The 15823-nt window shown below is 41.9% G+C and overlaps 1 protein-coding gene across 2 annotated transcripts in view; it reads left to right on the top strand.

Moving 5' to 3' along the window:
• The window catches only part of BBS9 (Bardet-Biedl syndrome 9), a 330719-nt gene that overhangs the window by 264158 nt on the left and 50738 nt on the right, over nt 1-15823 (top strand). For both annotated transcript variants that reach the window (XM_058677975.1, XM_058677974.1), the window contains one exon: nt 7300-7522. In XM_058677975.1, the coding sequence (XP_058533958.1) occupies nt 7300-7522 (223 nt within the window). The remainder of the gene's footprint in view (nt 1-7299; nt 7523-15823) is intronic.

The following is a 15823-nucleotide window of genomic DNA, read 5'->3' as shown; positions in this document are numbered from 1 at the left end:
GTAAACTATTTGAGGGTAGGATTCATATCTGAGTCACTCCTTTTGCTTTTTAAAGCTCAGTGTTTACTAAAATGTCTTATACCAGTTGGCATTAAATGAATATTTTAAATAAATGACTACGGATTAAAGCTAGTGGGGATACATCATGGAAATGTAGCAGAAATGAATATGTTCACAGGTGGAAACAGAAGTCCACATGAATGCACTACAAGGATGGACTCACCTTGAAATGACTGACAATCTCCTACTTTGATGAGAGACACCCCAGTGGTAGCATGATGGACTTGTGAAAACTCATGAAAGACACTCAATATAAGACTGGAGGGGAGGGGCCCAGGATGGTAGCCTGGTGGCTGAAGTCCTCACCTTTCCACCCTGGGATCCCTTATTGGGCGTTGGTTCCCATCCACCTCTTGCTTGTGGCCTGGGAGGGCAGTTGAGTACGGCCCAAACCCTTGGAACTCTGCATTCATGTGGAAAACCCGGAAGAGGCTCCTAACTCCAGATTGGCACAGTTCCGGCCTTTGCAGCTGCTTGGGGAGTGAATCAATGGTCAGAAGATCTTCCTCTCTGTCCCTTCTCCTCTCTGTATATTTGCCTTTCCAATAAGAATAAATAAATCTTAAAAGACTTGGGGGGAGAATAGGGGAGAGGAGGGTCCTTGGGGAGGGAGACGGGAGACCTTGGTGCCAACTAAACTATCAGAACACACACACACGTAAAGAATGGAGCATAAAAGAATGAACTAGTGCTTGATGTAATTGACAAAGACCTTTAAATTAGGGCTCGGTACAGATCCTTGATAACTGTTACCTCATAATTACTGTACAGCTTTGAGATTTGCACTGCTCTTCCCTCTTAGTTGAATCACCATGAAAAATGACCCTGACATTGTATAATATCCAAGCATTTCATATACCATTCTAATTTTTTTTTCTCCAGACATGAATCCTGCTTGAGGAAAACCCAAGCAGGCATCAAATATGTGGAGATTCCTATAGCTGTTCTATAACCATTGACGGCCCTTGATCAAAAGAGTAGACAGCCACATCCCAAAATAGTGAGACTCCCGGTGGGCCTGAAAAAAATCCAAGCTAATTAAAGGGAAAGGAGAAAAACAGCAGGATAAGGATCCTGCATTACTTTACACTTAAATCAGAGGTTTGATGTATTTTTGGACTCCGTCCCTTCCCGCCCTCCCCCCCCCCCATCCCCCGCTCTGTTTGGTTTTCCCTGTTCTTTGAGATTCTGAAGAAACAGCATTGGAGGAGGCAGGTTGGTGCCTTTAATTTATTCATGTGCAATCTTCTCTTACCCTAGACATCACTGAAGCTTTCCTAACTCAGATACACGGGTACTTGGAATCTGTGACCCACGTGTGTCTTACGATTGGATAGTAGAATGACAGCTCCATGTGTTCTCAGTGAGATTCCTGCAATGAGCATCTGTAATTCAGACTCATATCAGAGTCAAATCCCTCGACTTTTGTGTTCTTGAAGGACCATGGTGTGTAAAGACCACTACTGGAGATTGGTTGCAGAGACATCTGTATAGGGGCTAAAAGCTTCTAAGAAAAATTTGATTCAACCAAATTGACCCCAATCAGGGTATTTCTTTAGTTGCGCAGTGAAATCGCACATGATCACGTACAGATGATTCTCGTGGACTGAGAAGCTGATGTCAGTTTTTGTCCTGTGACTCTGTTGACGGTGCTGATAAATGTTTTTAGGGGAAGTAATTTCTAATGCTCAGTATTTCATAAGAAAAGCTAAGCAGCTGTAGTGACATTAAGTTGAAAAATCCATAGAATGAAATGGGAAGGGCATACTTGCAGTGTAGTGGCCAAGAACATGGGTTCAGTGCCATACTGTCTAGGATCCTATTGTGGTTCCCCCTGGTAATAACTGTATGGTTCCTGGTGAAGCAAGTTACATCTAGAGCCTCATAAGTAGGGCAGTGGAGACGGTGGACTGAGATAGCATTTGTCCACTTGCTAGCATACTTGCTTAGCATTTAACAAGTCCTTAACAGTTGTTAGTCTTTGTGCTGTTTTTGTTAATTGTAGGTACCAACTTAGAAAGGACCAACTTTGGAGAGCACTCTCATAAGGAAGAATAATAGCATGGAAGTAACACTCTGTAATTCCTTAGTGTATCCCCTTCATCTTTTTTTTAAGATTTATTTATTTTTATTAGAAAGTCAGATTTACAGAGAAAAGGAAGACAGAGGAAGATCTTCTGTCTGCTAATTCACTCCCCAAGCAGCCACAATGGCCAGAGCTGAGCTGATCCAAAGCCAGGAGCCAGGAGCCAGGAGCCTCTTCTGGGTCTCGCACGCGGGTGCAGGGTCCCAAGGCTTTGGGCTGTCCCCGACTGACTTTCCCAGGTCACAAACAGGGAGCTGGATGGGAATGGAGCAACTGGGACACAAACAGTAGCATTTGGACATGACAGGTGGGAGCCCAGCCTGTTACTATCTTTTTAGTTCTCTTTCATTAAAGAAATGATTTTTGAAATTTTTTGTAGTGGGAAATTTTGTCCAGATGACCTAAAGTACCCTATAAAAGGCAGCTTTCCCTTGGGATAGTTATTGTCTATTTGATGTTCCAATTTTAATTTGTTTTGGGAAATTGTTTCTAAATAGTTCCTAGGACTGCAAGCCTTTACCCAAAGCAAACTTGCAGGTTTCGATTCAGGTGACTGTCTATGGGATTTCATTCATGTTTTGCCTCTTTTTCTTTTTTTTCTTTTCGATGATGGCTGGTCAGGATGGGAGTACAGGTCAAGTCCAAATTTCCTGACAAACCAAGAGCTAAAAATGAAAGCACTGGAATGGCTGGTTTGAAGCAAGGTTGTATGTTCTGCTTGTATTATAGCTCAACTCTAGGAAAGTCACGTTTTTGTTGTTGGTAGTGGTGGTTTGATTGTGTTTTTGTTAAACGGGTTTTACATTTTCATTCACTAGGATGCCATTTGCTTGGTTTTTCACAGTGTTAAATAAGCCTACAACTATAGTTTCAGTTGAGTACATTTTTACAGCTTGTCAGTCCTGAGAAAGAACTCCCAAAACCCAATGGATCACTTCCGTTTGAAGGGAATGTGAGAGAAGGAGAATTGGTAGCTTACACGTGTGATTTTCCTCATTTTATTAGTGATAGCTTGACAAGGTTAGACTTCTGTTTTCAATGCTTTATTTCGTTAAAGGCATTGACTATGGCTTTAAACTCAAGATGTCTTAAAGGTCATACAATTGGTATTTGGGTCTGCATTATAGGCTCAAAATACTGTTTCACTCCTCCAGAGTGAATCACTCGGCATTTGGGGCTTTATGAAAGAGAGATTCACTAAATAAAGTATATTCTTTGGGAATAATCTGACCCTAGAAAACATCCTGGAAAAATTTAAATACCTTCCAAAACATGTAATCTACGGTTGATTTTGGCCAAGTATAATCTGATAAAATACAATAACACAACAGGATGTAATTTGTGAATCAGTCATGACATCGTAGACTTCTCATGGTGAATCCTTTACCTCTTTTCAAGAAGAAATGTATCCCCCTTGAATTCAACTTGGTAAATGCAAATGGAGTACATTTGCTTTGCTTTCACAGGTGTAGTGCCAGACAGGCACTTGCAAGCATCCTCTTTCCCCACCTGAAGGCTGTACTGCATCCACATAATCTCCTTTTGTTTCTTTAGACAGATCTTATTTGCTTTGCCTCTATCCATGGGAGTTCATTTTGTGCACATTTGGTTGTAAGTGCTATTTTGGTAGTTTATGGTTTTCCCTGATACGACTGTAATCAAAGATACGGTGTTTCTATTCTAAACGTAAGACTGCAGAAATTTATGGTTTTTTTTAAAAAAAAGTTTATTATTCTGTTGTAAACTGGATTTTAATGGTAGGTTTCTATTTTCTGATTCTTTCAAAAAGTAGGGTTGAATATCTTTGCTTATCCCATAATATCCTTCACTGAAAATTTTAGTATCTTACTCCCCAAATAAGATGACAGAGGCAATAGTGTTATTCCTGTATCATGGAGACCTCCAGTGGATCCCAGAGAGATTGGGTTAGCTCAGGTCACACAGTGAAGAGGTGGTTCAGCCATTTTCAGCGTGGTGCTTGAATTCCCATGTTGCATGGGGATGCTCTGTGAATTTGTTTTTCTTCCTTGGCTACTTTGCTGGATACCCTAGGTGATTAATTTGACAAGCTTAATTAAAGGTTGTCTCTTTTTTACTGTTTCATAAGCCACCTGCATGATACTCACTTTGAGGTATAGTGACTGGGGAGACCAGCGAGGTGGGTAGCTGAAAAATCAGAATCTTGGCTGAAGGTTTCTTTCTTTGTTTCATAAGCGTTCCTATCTATTGTGATACATGAATTTAGGGAGCAAGTCAGGTCCTCCACATAATGACTCTGTATTTCAATAATCATCTTTTTCCAAGTATTGGCATCATGTCTCATTTCTTAAAGACCTATCCACACCAAGTACATAAATATAGAATGGTTTTAAACTTGACATGCAAGTTGGCAGTAGGAAAAGGAATTCTCTAGTACTGGCTATGAACTAAATGCCCAATCTACTTTAATAATGTAATAAGCTACTATAATTTATGGATAGGGTAGCAGGTTTAGATAAGTAGGTTATAAGAGAGTAGAAACTGTTTCAATGCTAAGTTGACCACAGAGCAAACAAATGCCAAATTATATTCCAAGGATCTACCATTCTTATACTCCAGAGGTCTTTGATAATGACCTCAAAAGTGACTGAAAAATACATCCTTTCCAATGACATTTGGGTTGTTATTTTTTTCTTCATTTACCTCTTATTATCGAACCAGTAATGTTTAGACATTTGTCTAGTTTAGATGTTGGTAGTAGCAGAGAAATATATTTTTTTTTGTGGTAACCAGTGGTTTATTATTCTTTAGTGGTTTGGGGGCAGGAAGCTGTTTTTATAGTCTTTGAGGTCTTTTGAAAGGATTTTCAAGATCGTTTTAAAGTTATTTCTTAATTTGCCTGGTGGCATGTAATAGTGGGCCAATAGAATACAATGTCCTCATGAATTGGTCATGCCAATCAGTGGAAAATTCTCTATTGGATACATGAGTATGTGAACTTTGGTCTGAAAACCTGGCAACCTAAACCCAAAAGGGGAAATGGGTCATGTGTGGAACAGGTCTGGCCTATGTCTGTGCTTCTTGTGAATGAAGCATGGGATGCAGCTGCCAGGAGAAGGAGAGCTGTGGATGTCAGGGGTCAGAACTCCCAGACAATGGAAGGGACCACTGTGTCCTACCCTGCACTCCCCAGGCCAAGCCTGGTGTCTTAGGGTCAGTTGGAGGACCTCTATTTAACTGTATAAATTTTTAAGTGTTTAAAATTGGAGCTTATTCAAAGAAAAGTGGTCAAGATGGAGAGAAAACTCAAAACCATGTTTATAGAAGGAAGAACTGGAGGAATGTGGATGTTTATTTTGGAGGAGAGGGTACAGAATTGCTGTCTTCATGGATAGAAAGGGCTGTCATGTAAAAGAAAGGTTGGAGTTATTTTACATGGCTCTGGGGGGTGGGTAGAAGGGCCTATGGGGGATAGATACAGGCCCACCACAGGAGTACCTACTTGCTGGTTTTCCGTGTACTCAGACTGTCTAAAAAGTATTAGATTGTTGGTATCTCAATACAGTCAGGTCTTGATAAATAAGTGTTGTTGGGTAAGGAACCCATGGAAAATTCTACAAGTCTGGAATCAAAAGTCTCCAAAGTCCTCTCGACTCTAGGATCCTAACTCCATACATGGCATGTCACCATCTCTCTGGCTGACAAGCACATTTCTTGACCATCTAGCACAGTAAAGGCATGGGAAAACTAGGATGCAAGTGGTGACCACAGCTGGGCTGAGGATTGCTGGGCCAGAAGTGGTACATGAGGATGAGGTCTGTCTCCAGGGTCTCCGGAGAGGGTCCAGGAATGCTCCTCTTGGTCGACAGCGTCTGAGCTGTCGTGAGTGGTGAGATCCAGGGAGAGTAGAGGTGGGATAACTGCAGTATGAGAGCTGAGCCCTTGCAGAGGCTAGAGTGAGGGACAGAGTGCAAGGATAGGGAGCGGCAAGAGAACATCCCGAAGCAGGCTCTGGAGTCGAGTGTGTCAGAGCTCAGTGTTTGCACTTGGAGGAGTTGAAGTTTGGGATAGGATGGTAGGAACAGAGGGAGGGCTTCCAGGGCACCTTCTCCCTAAGTCTCAGATTTTTCACCTGCAACACAAAAGGCTTAGATTGTTCTGCAATTATTTACAAGACTAAACTCAGTTTTCCTATAATTGTACTTCGATTGCCATGCCTAATGGTGCTGCAGTTCTTACCAAACTGAGTACAATCAGAGCCATATAGATCAAAACACCCAGTTTTCGCTCATGCTTGCCTGTGTTCCCTGGGCTGCTGCTTGAGGCCTCTGAACCCCTGTAAAGATCTGACCCAGTTATCTCTGGAACTCCCTGAGGCTGCCAAATGGGAACACATGGAGTGACCCCTTGTTATCTTTTATTCTCCTCTTCCTTGTTGCTAGCATTTTCTGAGCCCACCTGAGGGTGGTGCTTTCCCATGCCCAGTCCTGCCTGTGGCAGTGCCCTGTCCCTGCCCAGCACAGGTGTCCCTAAGACTACAGACTTCACAGTGTTCAGGTCACACTGTGCTCCTCTGCAGGTCTGTACTGTAGCCCAGCTGTGCTGTTCCCAGCAGTGACCAGTTCATCCAGTCTACTTCCTTGCCTTCTATGACCTTGTGTCACCTGGAAATCAGACTTCCTAGGACCACCGTGTTTCACAAAATCCCTCTTGAAATAAGCTCTTTGGTTTCTGTCTATAACCCGCAGGCTATGGGACCAGTAACTGAGAGAGACTGAGGGTTTCTATTTCCGATGTGAAATGATAGGGCAAGGCAATTAAAATCCTGGCCATGTCACCCACTGGGGCATCAAATGAACCTACATCTGAAATTTTTCTTATTGTAAGGGATTCCTTTGAGCCAGGCATGGAGGCAGCTGTTTCTTCTATATTGTCTCATTTAATGACCTTGACCTCAGTGGGACAAGCCACTAGTATCCCTATTTGCAAATGAGGTTGAGCCCAAGAGGAACTGGTAATTCATTCCAGGTCAAGCAGCTTGAATTCAAAGCCAGGCCGGTCTGGAATATGCCAGGTACTTTGATTTCCAGCACGTGAATGTGAGCTCTCAATAAGGCTGTATAATTGTCCTTTGTCATCTTTCGTGTAAGTTCAGCTTTGGTTTTTGCATCCAGGGCTGGGAGGAAACGGCGGATGCTGCCATCTCCCACCTCCTGAAGACCTGCCTATCCAAGAGTTCAAAGGAGCAGGCTGTGAACCTCAGCAGCCAGCTGGACCCAGCCAAAGACACCAGCCGCCTGAAGAAGCACATCACCTTGCTCTGTGACCGACTGGCCAAAGGCGGCCGGCTCTGCCTAAGTACGGATGCGGCTGCCCCACAGACCATGGTCATGCCAGGTAAGGGCTCCGGCCATGTGCCATGAGCATATTGCAGTTCCACCAGCTTAAAGGAATGTGTCTGTGACTGATTTGAGGATTTCAGTTTCCTGTTAAAGTGATGATAACCAAGGAAATTGCTCTCACGTTTCCCCTCAGATATCCCAGAATAACCACTTGGATAAATATTCTCAGGATATTTGCTTTCTAAACAGTTCTGGAATGATATGGCTTTTTTTTCCTTTTTGCCTCTGCATATATATATATGTGTGTGTGTGTGTGTGTATATATGTACATATATATGTATTTATATAAAATCTGCATTTTGCTTCTAACCAATCAAGTGGATTCTAGAATATAACTATGTTTAAGGCAAAGTTTTCCTAAATGTGATCTTGTGACACCATGATTTATAAATGTAAATAGCATATACAAGCAGCTAATGGGATCCAGATGAGAGGAGCCCCTTGACTGGTTGGATTGTGGTCATTGGCATAGTGCGTATGACACAAAGAGAAAGGCCAGGGATGCAGGGATATGAGCAGGCTTCCGAGCTGAAGCACCTGTGAGCCAGGATGGAGAAAGGTCCAGCCGAGTCCTGTGCGGCAGGACTAGTGGTGTGTGTGGGCATCCGGTCTGCTCTTTGTCCATGAAAGGGGCTGAGCAGTCAACTGTTCTTCACGTGGGCTCCCTGAAGGCAGCAGCTCCTAGCTCCTGCTTGCCTCCTCCCAGCCTATGGTAGAGGTGAGTGGTAGGGCACAAAGGGGAATATCAAATACAGCAGCTCCATAGTTGTTTCCTCTAAAGAGAGGGTCGTGGGATGGGATGTGATGTGGTTTTTCCCTTTCCCCTTCTCATCTACCTTAAATTCATCCCCCCTCACATCCAAGTGGGTGTTATGGCTGGCCCTGCCCCCATCTAGAATCCATAGAAGTAAAAAGGAAGGCCAGCAAAGTCCTAAAAACATGAGCTTGGAGACAGTATATTGTAATCTAATAAGCAGACGGTGGAGGCAAACAGACCAGTGTTTGAGTCCTGCCACTATGCCTTCTTGTCGTTGACCCTGGGTATGTATGTTGCTTAACTTCCCAGCCTTCCTTTCTCGCCTTTAGAAAGCGAGTGTAATAATGCTTGCCTTGGTGCTGAGGACTTGTATGCTTGTAAGGAACCTAGCTCAGTTGTTAGAGGCATACTTAAAACTACTGTTGCCTTTGTTATGGGTGTATGTATAATTCGTACTCTAAAGGCAGGGGTGAGAAAATAGCTGGTTCGAGATTATGGGATTTTATATTCTGTGATTGGAAATAGTTTTGTGTGAACTGCATACAAACTGAACCCAGCATGTACTCCCGAAAGACTTTGCTATGTGGCCACAAGGGGCTCGCGACGGAGAAGCGGTTATGGAGGGTGTTCTCAATGGTGGCACGAACCTCCTCTCATCTGGCTGCTGGCCACTGATACAGGTGGACTTTCCTCAGGAAGAAGAGATGACAAATGAAAAATAGCCACCGTAATCAGAACTCAATATGATAGGAATTCAGAAAGTTCATGGAAAATTAAGACATGGGTTTATTTTGGTAGTACAAGAAATTTAGAAATGTATATATATAGGGTTTCCAAGACATCCGTGAAAAATATGCATTATAAAAATCATGCATGGACTTAAAAATCTTGGACACTGCATAAATTTGTATTTTTGTGTCATTCCCCATGAACTTCTTGTATTAGCCTTGTGTTACTCTCCTTACAATGTCTATCCACAGAAAAATCAAGGGGGTTTGAGGAAAATGACAGATTTGTGAGAGGACATTTGAAGGAGGTTGGGTCAGCTATGTGGTTGGACTGGGTTCTGGTTCGCAGCAGTCTGTCCAGATGCTGTCTGAGCCTCTTTGATAACAGCCATGGGAAACAATGCAAAGCAATGCCTGGAGAGCGCATGTGCCCCTTGAGTCCACCGTTCCTGAGTATGTAATGCTAATCGCAGTCCTTTAAAGAGCTGAATGGATAGGTAATTTGAGGGCCATGTCTGTGTCTAGGATCTGGAACAATCCAGGCCTCGATGCTGAATTTTTGAATGTTTGGAAAAAAAGGGCAGAAGGAAGAAGGAAGAGAAGACAGGAGGAAAAGAAGCAGGAGGAAGATGTGTCTAATATTCATGAGCCCATAAGCCAGCTTTCTGACTCACGCTGAACACGGGGAGATTGATGCTGTTCATTGTGGCCTTGGTCACAGCAGAGTACCTTTCTCCACTTGCTGGTGAGCCGCTCTGGGATGACTGAGGGCCTCTCCGCTTCTCCCTTCCCCACCTGCCTCCATCCGGGCGTTTATTTATTTTTAAGCACATTGTCAAGTCAGTGCTCTTTGTCATTAACATGCTCAGTTGTTGCCAATGATACTCTTCCCTACTCCTCCCCACTCCCAGAGCTCAAAATGTTTCATGCATTTTATCCCTGGACTTAGCACATTCTTGAGGCTGCAGAGATATGCAGAATTATTACTGTATTACAAATAGAAAACAGAGGCAGGAAAAACAAGATTTCTTGCCCAAAGTTACATAGTTACCGGAAGGGTTAGGTCTAGAATCCAAAACTCCTGGCCTACGGTGTATCCCTCTGGACCACACAGACCACAATGGTACAAATAAATTTCTGGCCAGCTCCTCCTCCTGGGGTAAGCTATTTATCTGGCCTTCTTTTTACTTAACTTGGTCTGGTCGCTGGGGAGGAGGAGAACAGAAATAGTTTCACATAGCAAACTCATTCCTTTGCTATGAAGACTACATTAAAAGTTTGTTTTAAGATTTTTTTGTGTGTGTGTTCAGTTCATGTAGTTTCCTTAGGTGACATATTATTCAGAGATGGTAAGAAATCCTGTGAGTTACTTCTGTTGCAGTCCTTTAAATAGTGTGACTTGTTAGGTTAGTCTCCCTTGAGTAGTTGTAGCTGAATGTATGGAGGTGAAGACAGTACAGCAGGAAGGCAGGGCTCACTAAACACCTAAGCACACGCACACTTGTAACAGGGTTGATCTTGTTTGAGGCTGTGCATGGAAGCCTAGGGCTTAGTGGGTTCATTGGCTCACTGACAGCTGAGGAAAGGACGGTGTATGGAGGCAAAATGATGAGCAGTTAGGATGAAAAGGCCGGGTGCGTGCAGTTGGACCATATTCCTGCCAGGTTACAGATGGAGAAACATCTTGGCACCAGAAGCCCTTGGTTTTTTTTTTTTTTTTTTGTCCTAGCGTCTGAGACGGCACCTCAGATGTGTGTCCTTTCCCGGCCCCAGAGAACATCACGATGACAGCCCCCTCCCTGCTATCCAGGGAAGTCCTGTCCACTAGAACTGCCTTGGGGTGGCCTGCCTCCTATTTCTCCTGTCTGCGTTTGTCTACCCTGTCAGATTTCACCCGATCTCTCCTATAGGAGTCCATTTTACTGCAGAACCATCAGCCTTGCATTTCTCGTATTTGCAGCTTCGATTTCTGTATCGTTCTTCTAAGGAAATGTGGTCTGTGAGGAATCCACCTGTATGGAAATGTTGTGTTTCCAGGCTCGGCTGTGTGTGCATTCTGCTCTCACAGCAAGAGTCACAGAGGGTTGCCAGGACAGCACCGCAAACACCAGGGTTGTGTTAAAACAAAACAAAACAAAACAAAAAACCACCAACCAACCAAGCAAAGCCCTCTGTGATTGCCACCTCATCCTTGGTTTACCTGCTTTGTACTTGCTGTTCCTTGGGACTGAGCAACTTGGGTTTAGCTTGCTACTTGTCTAGGACACTATTTTAAGTAGTACAGTATTTCAGTAGTCCTAATTACAGCTGAGATCTGAATCGTTCAAGCATCTACACACAAATTTAATGCTGTGAGGTCATAGTAGACCAGTCATGTTAACTCGTGATTTGGAAGCTAGTAATTTTATATTCCAGCATTCGTGAGGATGAATCATTAATAATCTTATGATTGCCTCCTTACTTTTGTTAAACATCACTCCAATCTAGATGGCGATGCGTTCACCAAGAAGCAGACTAAGTAAGTGATAGCCCGAAAAGCCCAAGCTAGGAGAGTAAGTTGTGTGGACCCTATAGCAAGGCAGGCAGGCAAGCTGAGCTAGGAAAAACGCCTGGAAGAGATGACCAAGTGCAGTGTCAATGCTCTTTTCTTGAGATCACGTGAGTCAGCAGTCGTAATGGGATGTAGTGTCAGCTCTGTTTGCTTTCGCACTGGCAGATCTCTGGCCACAAGTTAGCCGGGGGTGAGGGGAGCAAGAAGATCTGATGAATATGATGAACATCTTCAAGTGCATGGAACAGAAAAATAATTGAGATGTGATGTGGCCCACCAAGGAATAAGTGTATTTTATATGTTAAATGGAGATGAAAAATGGATATGAAGAGTACAAATCCCTATTTTAATATAGAGTATACTTTTCATTTAAACTATTGAAGCTGTTTTGGGGGGAGATATATTTAAGCCTCCCACTTTTTAGTATTTTAAATTTGAATTAATAACCATTTTTACTTAAGGGTTTGACGTTATTTTGAGGCCACTTGCAGGCGACATATGTCAGTCGAATGCAAATGTAATTCTCCAAGATCTCAGTTGCTTGATAAGACAATTGGTGTTTACTCTCGTGTGGTCATTATGATTTCTCTTGGTTTTACAATTTGAATTTTTACACATATGAAATCTTTTATTAGGAAATTTAGGTGAAAGACCTCGGAAAAAAGTACTTTAGGGCATCTGAACTTGTGTTTTCCTACAGAGAAGATGATAATTGTCCATTTTAAAAGAGGCAGTATTTTCTAAGAAATGAAAATATGGTGTAGTGGTGTTTGACATCAGAGGGATACAAAGGTTTTGCAGTTTGCTTGGAGCTTGCCTAGTTCTGTGATAAGGGGTCAATTTTTCCACCCATCTGCTTTCTCATTTTCTTAGCTCTAAGTAGGAATAATAACAGTATGTTAGAGTTGTTGCCAAGTTGAATATAATAGTACGTGAAAAATGCTTATCAAGTAAGTGCCTGCCACATAACACATTCCCACTAAACTTAAGCTTTTCCCTGTTAATAATAACAAATACTAATATAAAAATCTCAAAGGTGTTTGGAAGGGTAAAAATATAAGGTTAAAGGGAAAAGTTTTAAGAAATATTTGTATAACGTTTTCCTTTCCAGAATAGCTATTGTAAAGTTAACAGTGAATGACAATGGTATGATTAGAGAAAGTGAGCTTGTATCAAACCAGGAAGTTCAGAATTGTTTGAGGTATGGAAGATTTGAGGCGGCAGAACACCACCTGCCCTGGAACCAACATTTGGCCTTGTAGATATTTGGAAATCAAAAAAGTGGTTTATTTGGAAAGTATGTACAATTAAAAGTAACAGTAAGATGTTCTTAATTTAGTCAGAATGTGAGAGTTTTACAATTATGTGCTAATTGTTGGAGACAACAATGAAACCATTGAGCGAGATTTTTGTTTTTGGCAACGTGGCAAACACTCAAATTTGGCCTATACTCACCTTTTACAAAGAGAATGTTTTTTAGGAAAAAATATTTGAAGGTCTCATCAGTTTCTCTTAATCCTTCGACATACAACTTGTTCTCCTTCGAAATATCTGCTGTATCATCCTTCTTGTCAATATTCCGCCCTTCCTTGTCGACTGACCTCCAGGTTTTGGCTGGTCATTGCATGTGAAAAGAATAGTTCTCCAGTAATACTTCTCACTGCATGAAATCTTGGATAAATTTACAAGATGTGTAGTCTCCTTCTGCAGCCAATTAATGGTGAATTTTGAGCAATTTTCAACAGTTAGGAATCAGCCAGTCAAATGTTGAAAGCAGGCAGGATTGATGTACTGCTAAATGCAGAAGGATATTTAAGTAGAGACTAATTTTATAAGTAGTCTATTAATCTTCGAGTGAATATCTTTGTAGTATGCTTCTGTTTTTCTAATGAAAAATGTCCCTCTCCTCCCAATTATATATGTAAGAATTCAGAATGTGCTAACCCTAACTGACCACATATGCTAATATGGCATTCCACACCTCTGGAGAGAGGACAAGATGGATTAGTTTAGAGATGGTGTTTGGGAACTGGCCAACCATTTGAAGAAAAGAATTAGCTTCCCTGGCTCATACCATATGCCACAATGCATTCCAAATGAACATGTGACTTAAATGTGAAAAACTGAAGTCATAAGAACACAGAAAGAAATAGATATGGGAGTTGTTGTAAGTACATCAACAAATGCAGAAAATGACAATTAAAAAAAAAACCGAACTTCCTGTTATGTACCTCACAAATTGGCTCTAGGAGAGGGTGTGTGTGTGACAGAGATATCTAGGTCTTACTTTGCCTTTTCCATAGTTTGTGCATGTTTCAAGAAGCACTTGGCTAAAAAATAACCATCATGAAAAGCGGTCTGTACACGTATGTATGTCATGTGTACCTATGAAGTGAATATGGCAGATTGTCAATGTGTAAAAGAATAAGAAATACCAGCATGAGAACAATTAAATAATTATATCAGAAATCATGGTAAAAGAGTAAAAAGGACCAAGTTGAGATATCAGGAAAATTGTTTTTCTCCAGAGGAAGTAAGTTGTTAAAGAGCAATGACCATGTGTTTATGGGTCTTGTTTGTGTTTCAGTTCTGATAAACTAACTCAAGTCCTTTGCAGGACGCTGCAGAAGCATGTGCAGCTGGCCTGGGACGTCTTCCTCCTTCCCACTCCGCATTCCCTCGCCGAGCATAGGCCGAGGCGTTGCAAATGACTCATTCCCTGTGTAATGCTTCGTCTTGTCAGGGACTTGCTGGTGGCTAGATCTGGTGAACACTCTGGCGTTGTACAGCAATACCATTAGTTTGTGAGAACATTGTGCTTCATCTGTTGCTGTCCTTTCAAGCCTGTCTTGGTCGTCTCTGTGCTGGTTTCTGCTCCCCTGTCCCGTCTTTTGGCACTCCATCCTCCTGCTGCCTACGATGATGTCATCCACCTGACACTGCAGATCCATGTGCTCCTTCCTGTCTGCTGCTTTTCCAGGCTCCACCTTTGCACCAGAACACTGCAGATCTCTCCCGGTTTCCTATACCTGAGGGAACTCGCTGCATTCCATGTGTCCCACTCTAGTGGATGGCACTACCTCGTGCTCAGGCCAGCACAGAAACTAATTTTTGTTTTTTTTTTTTCCCTTGAGGCTCTGTTCAGTTAGTCCCCAAGACATGATACTGGTACCTCCTACAAAAAAGTGTTTCACTGTTCAGGTTGCTGTTACAAAAATGATCTATTAGTAAACTCCTTGTCACGATTTCTGGTTGATTTTTTAATGCCATTACTAAAAAAACACACACATAGAAAACTTGTGAATGTATGTGCATTGCAGTGTTATAGCTAAAACGTCTAATCCAGATAACCGTAATCTGATGAGTAAATAAATCAGTATATTAACACTGTGGGATGTGCTTTTGTAGCAAAGTGTCTAAAATACTGATCTGTGTTGCAACACAAATGGGCTTTGGAAACAAAGTGGAGGAAACCATCACAAAAGGCAACATGTTATTCCATTCATGTAGAATGTCCTAATAGGCAGACTCGGAGACAAAGTGCGTTAGCAGTTGCCTAGGATAGGGCTGGAGGAGTGAAGAGTGAAAGGTACTCTTCTGAAATTAGATTGTGGTGATGACACCACAACTCCTGGAATATACTAGAAAACATTGAATCTGTGTTTTGAAAAGTTTATGTGTCAGTTGCTCCCCAAGAAAGCAAAAAATTCATATTTTAGTGTAAAGATAAAACATTCCGTGTGCAAATTTAGAAGACCCAGATGAACAAAAAGGTCTTAAATCACCATTACCCTTAACCACTCTGATCATAAACTCAACTATAAAGTTGTGTCCTTCCAGTATTTTTTCCTTGTGTATTTGTACTTTTGTTTCATAGAGGTTGGATCACATTGATTCTGCTTTAATTACACACTCAGCTAGTCCCCTTTCGGCAAATGCACAGTGTTTGATGTTGGTATCATCCATAATTAGTAGATGTTAGAGAAATCTGTGCATACTTCGAATTTACACTTTTCCAGGACTGAGAGAATGAAATATGCTTTTATTTACAGAATAGTTCCACATTAACCTTCTAGCTATATCTTCTGCCCTTTCTTTCTTAAAATCCTGTACTGAGACAAAACTACTCAATATTCTGTAAATACACTGGCCTTTTCAACTTTCTGTGCTTTTGTAACTGTGTCATTGAGAGGTAGTCTTGGTGGGATGTTAACATGCCTCTAGCTTCTGAAGACCTAGCTGCGGTAATTTTCCACAAAG

This window comes from Ochotona princeps, chromosome 20 (assembly GCF_030435755.1).
Source record: "Ochotona princeps isolate mOchPri1 chromosome 20, mOchPri1.hap1, whole genome shotgun sequence".
Lineage (NCBI taxonomy): Eukaryota > Metazoa > Chordata > Mammalia > Lagomorpha > Ochotonidae > Ochotona > Ochotona princeps.
This window is presented reverse-complemented; position numbering and strand designations above follow the sequence as displayed.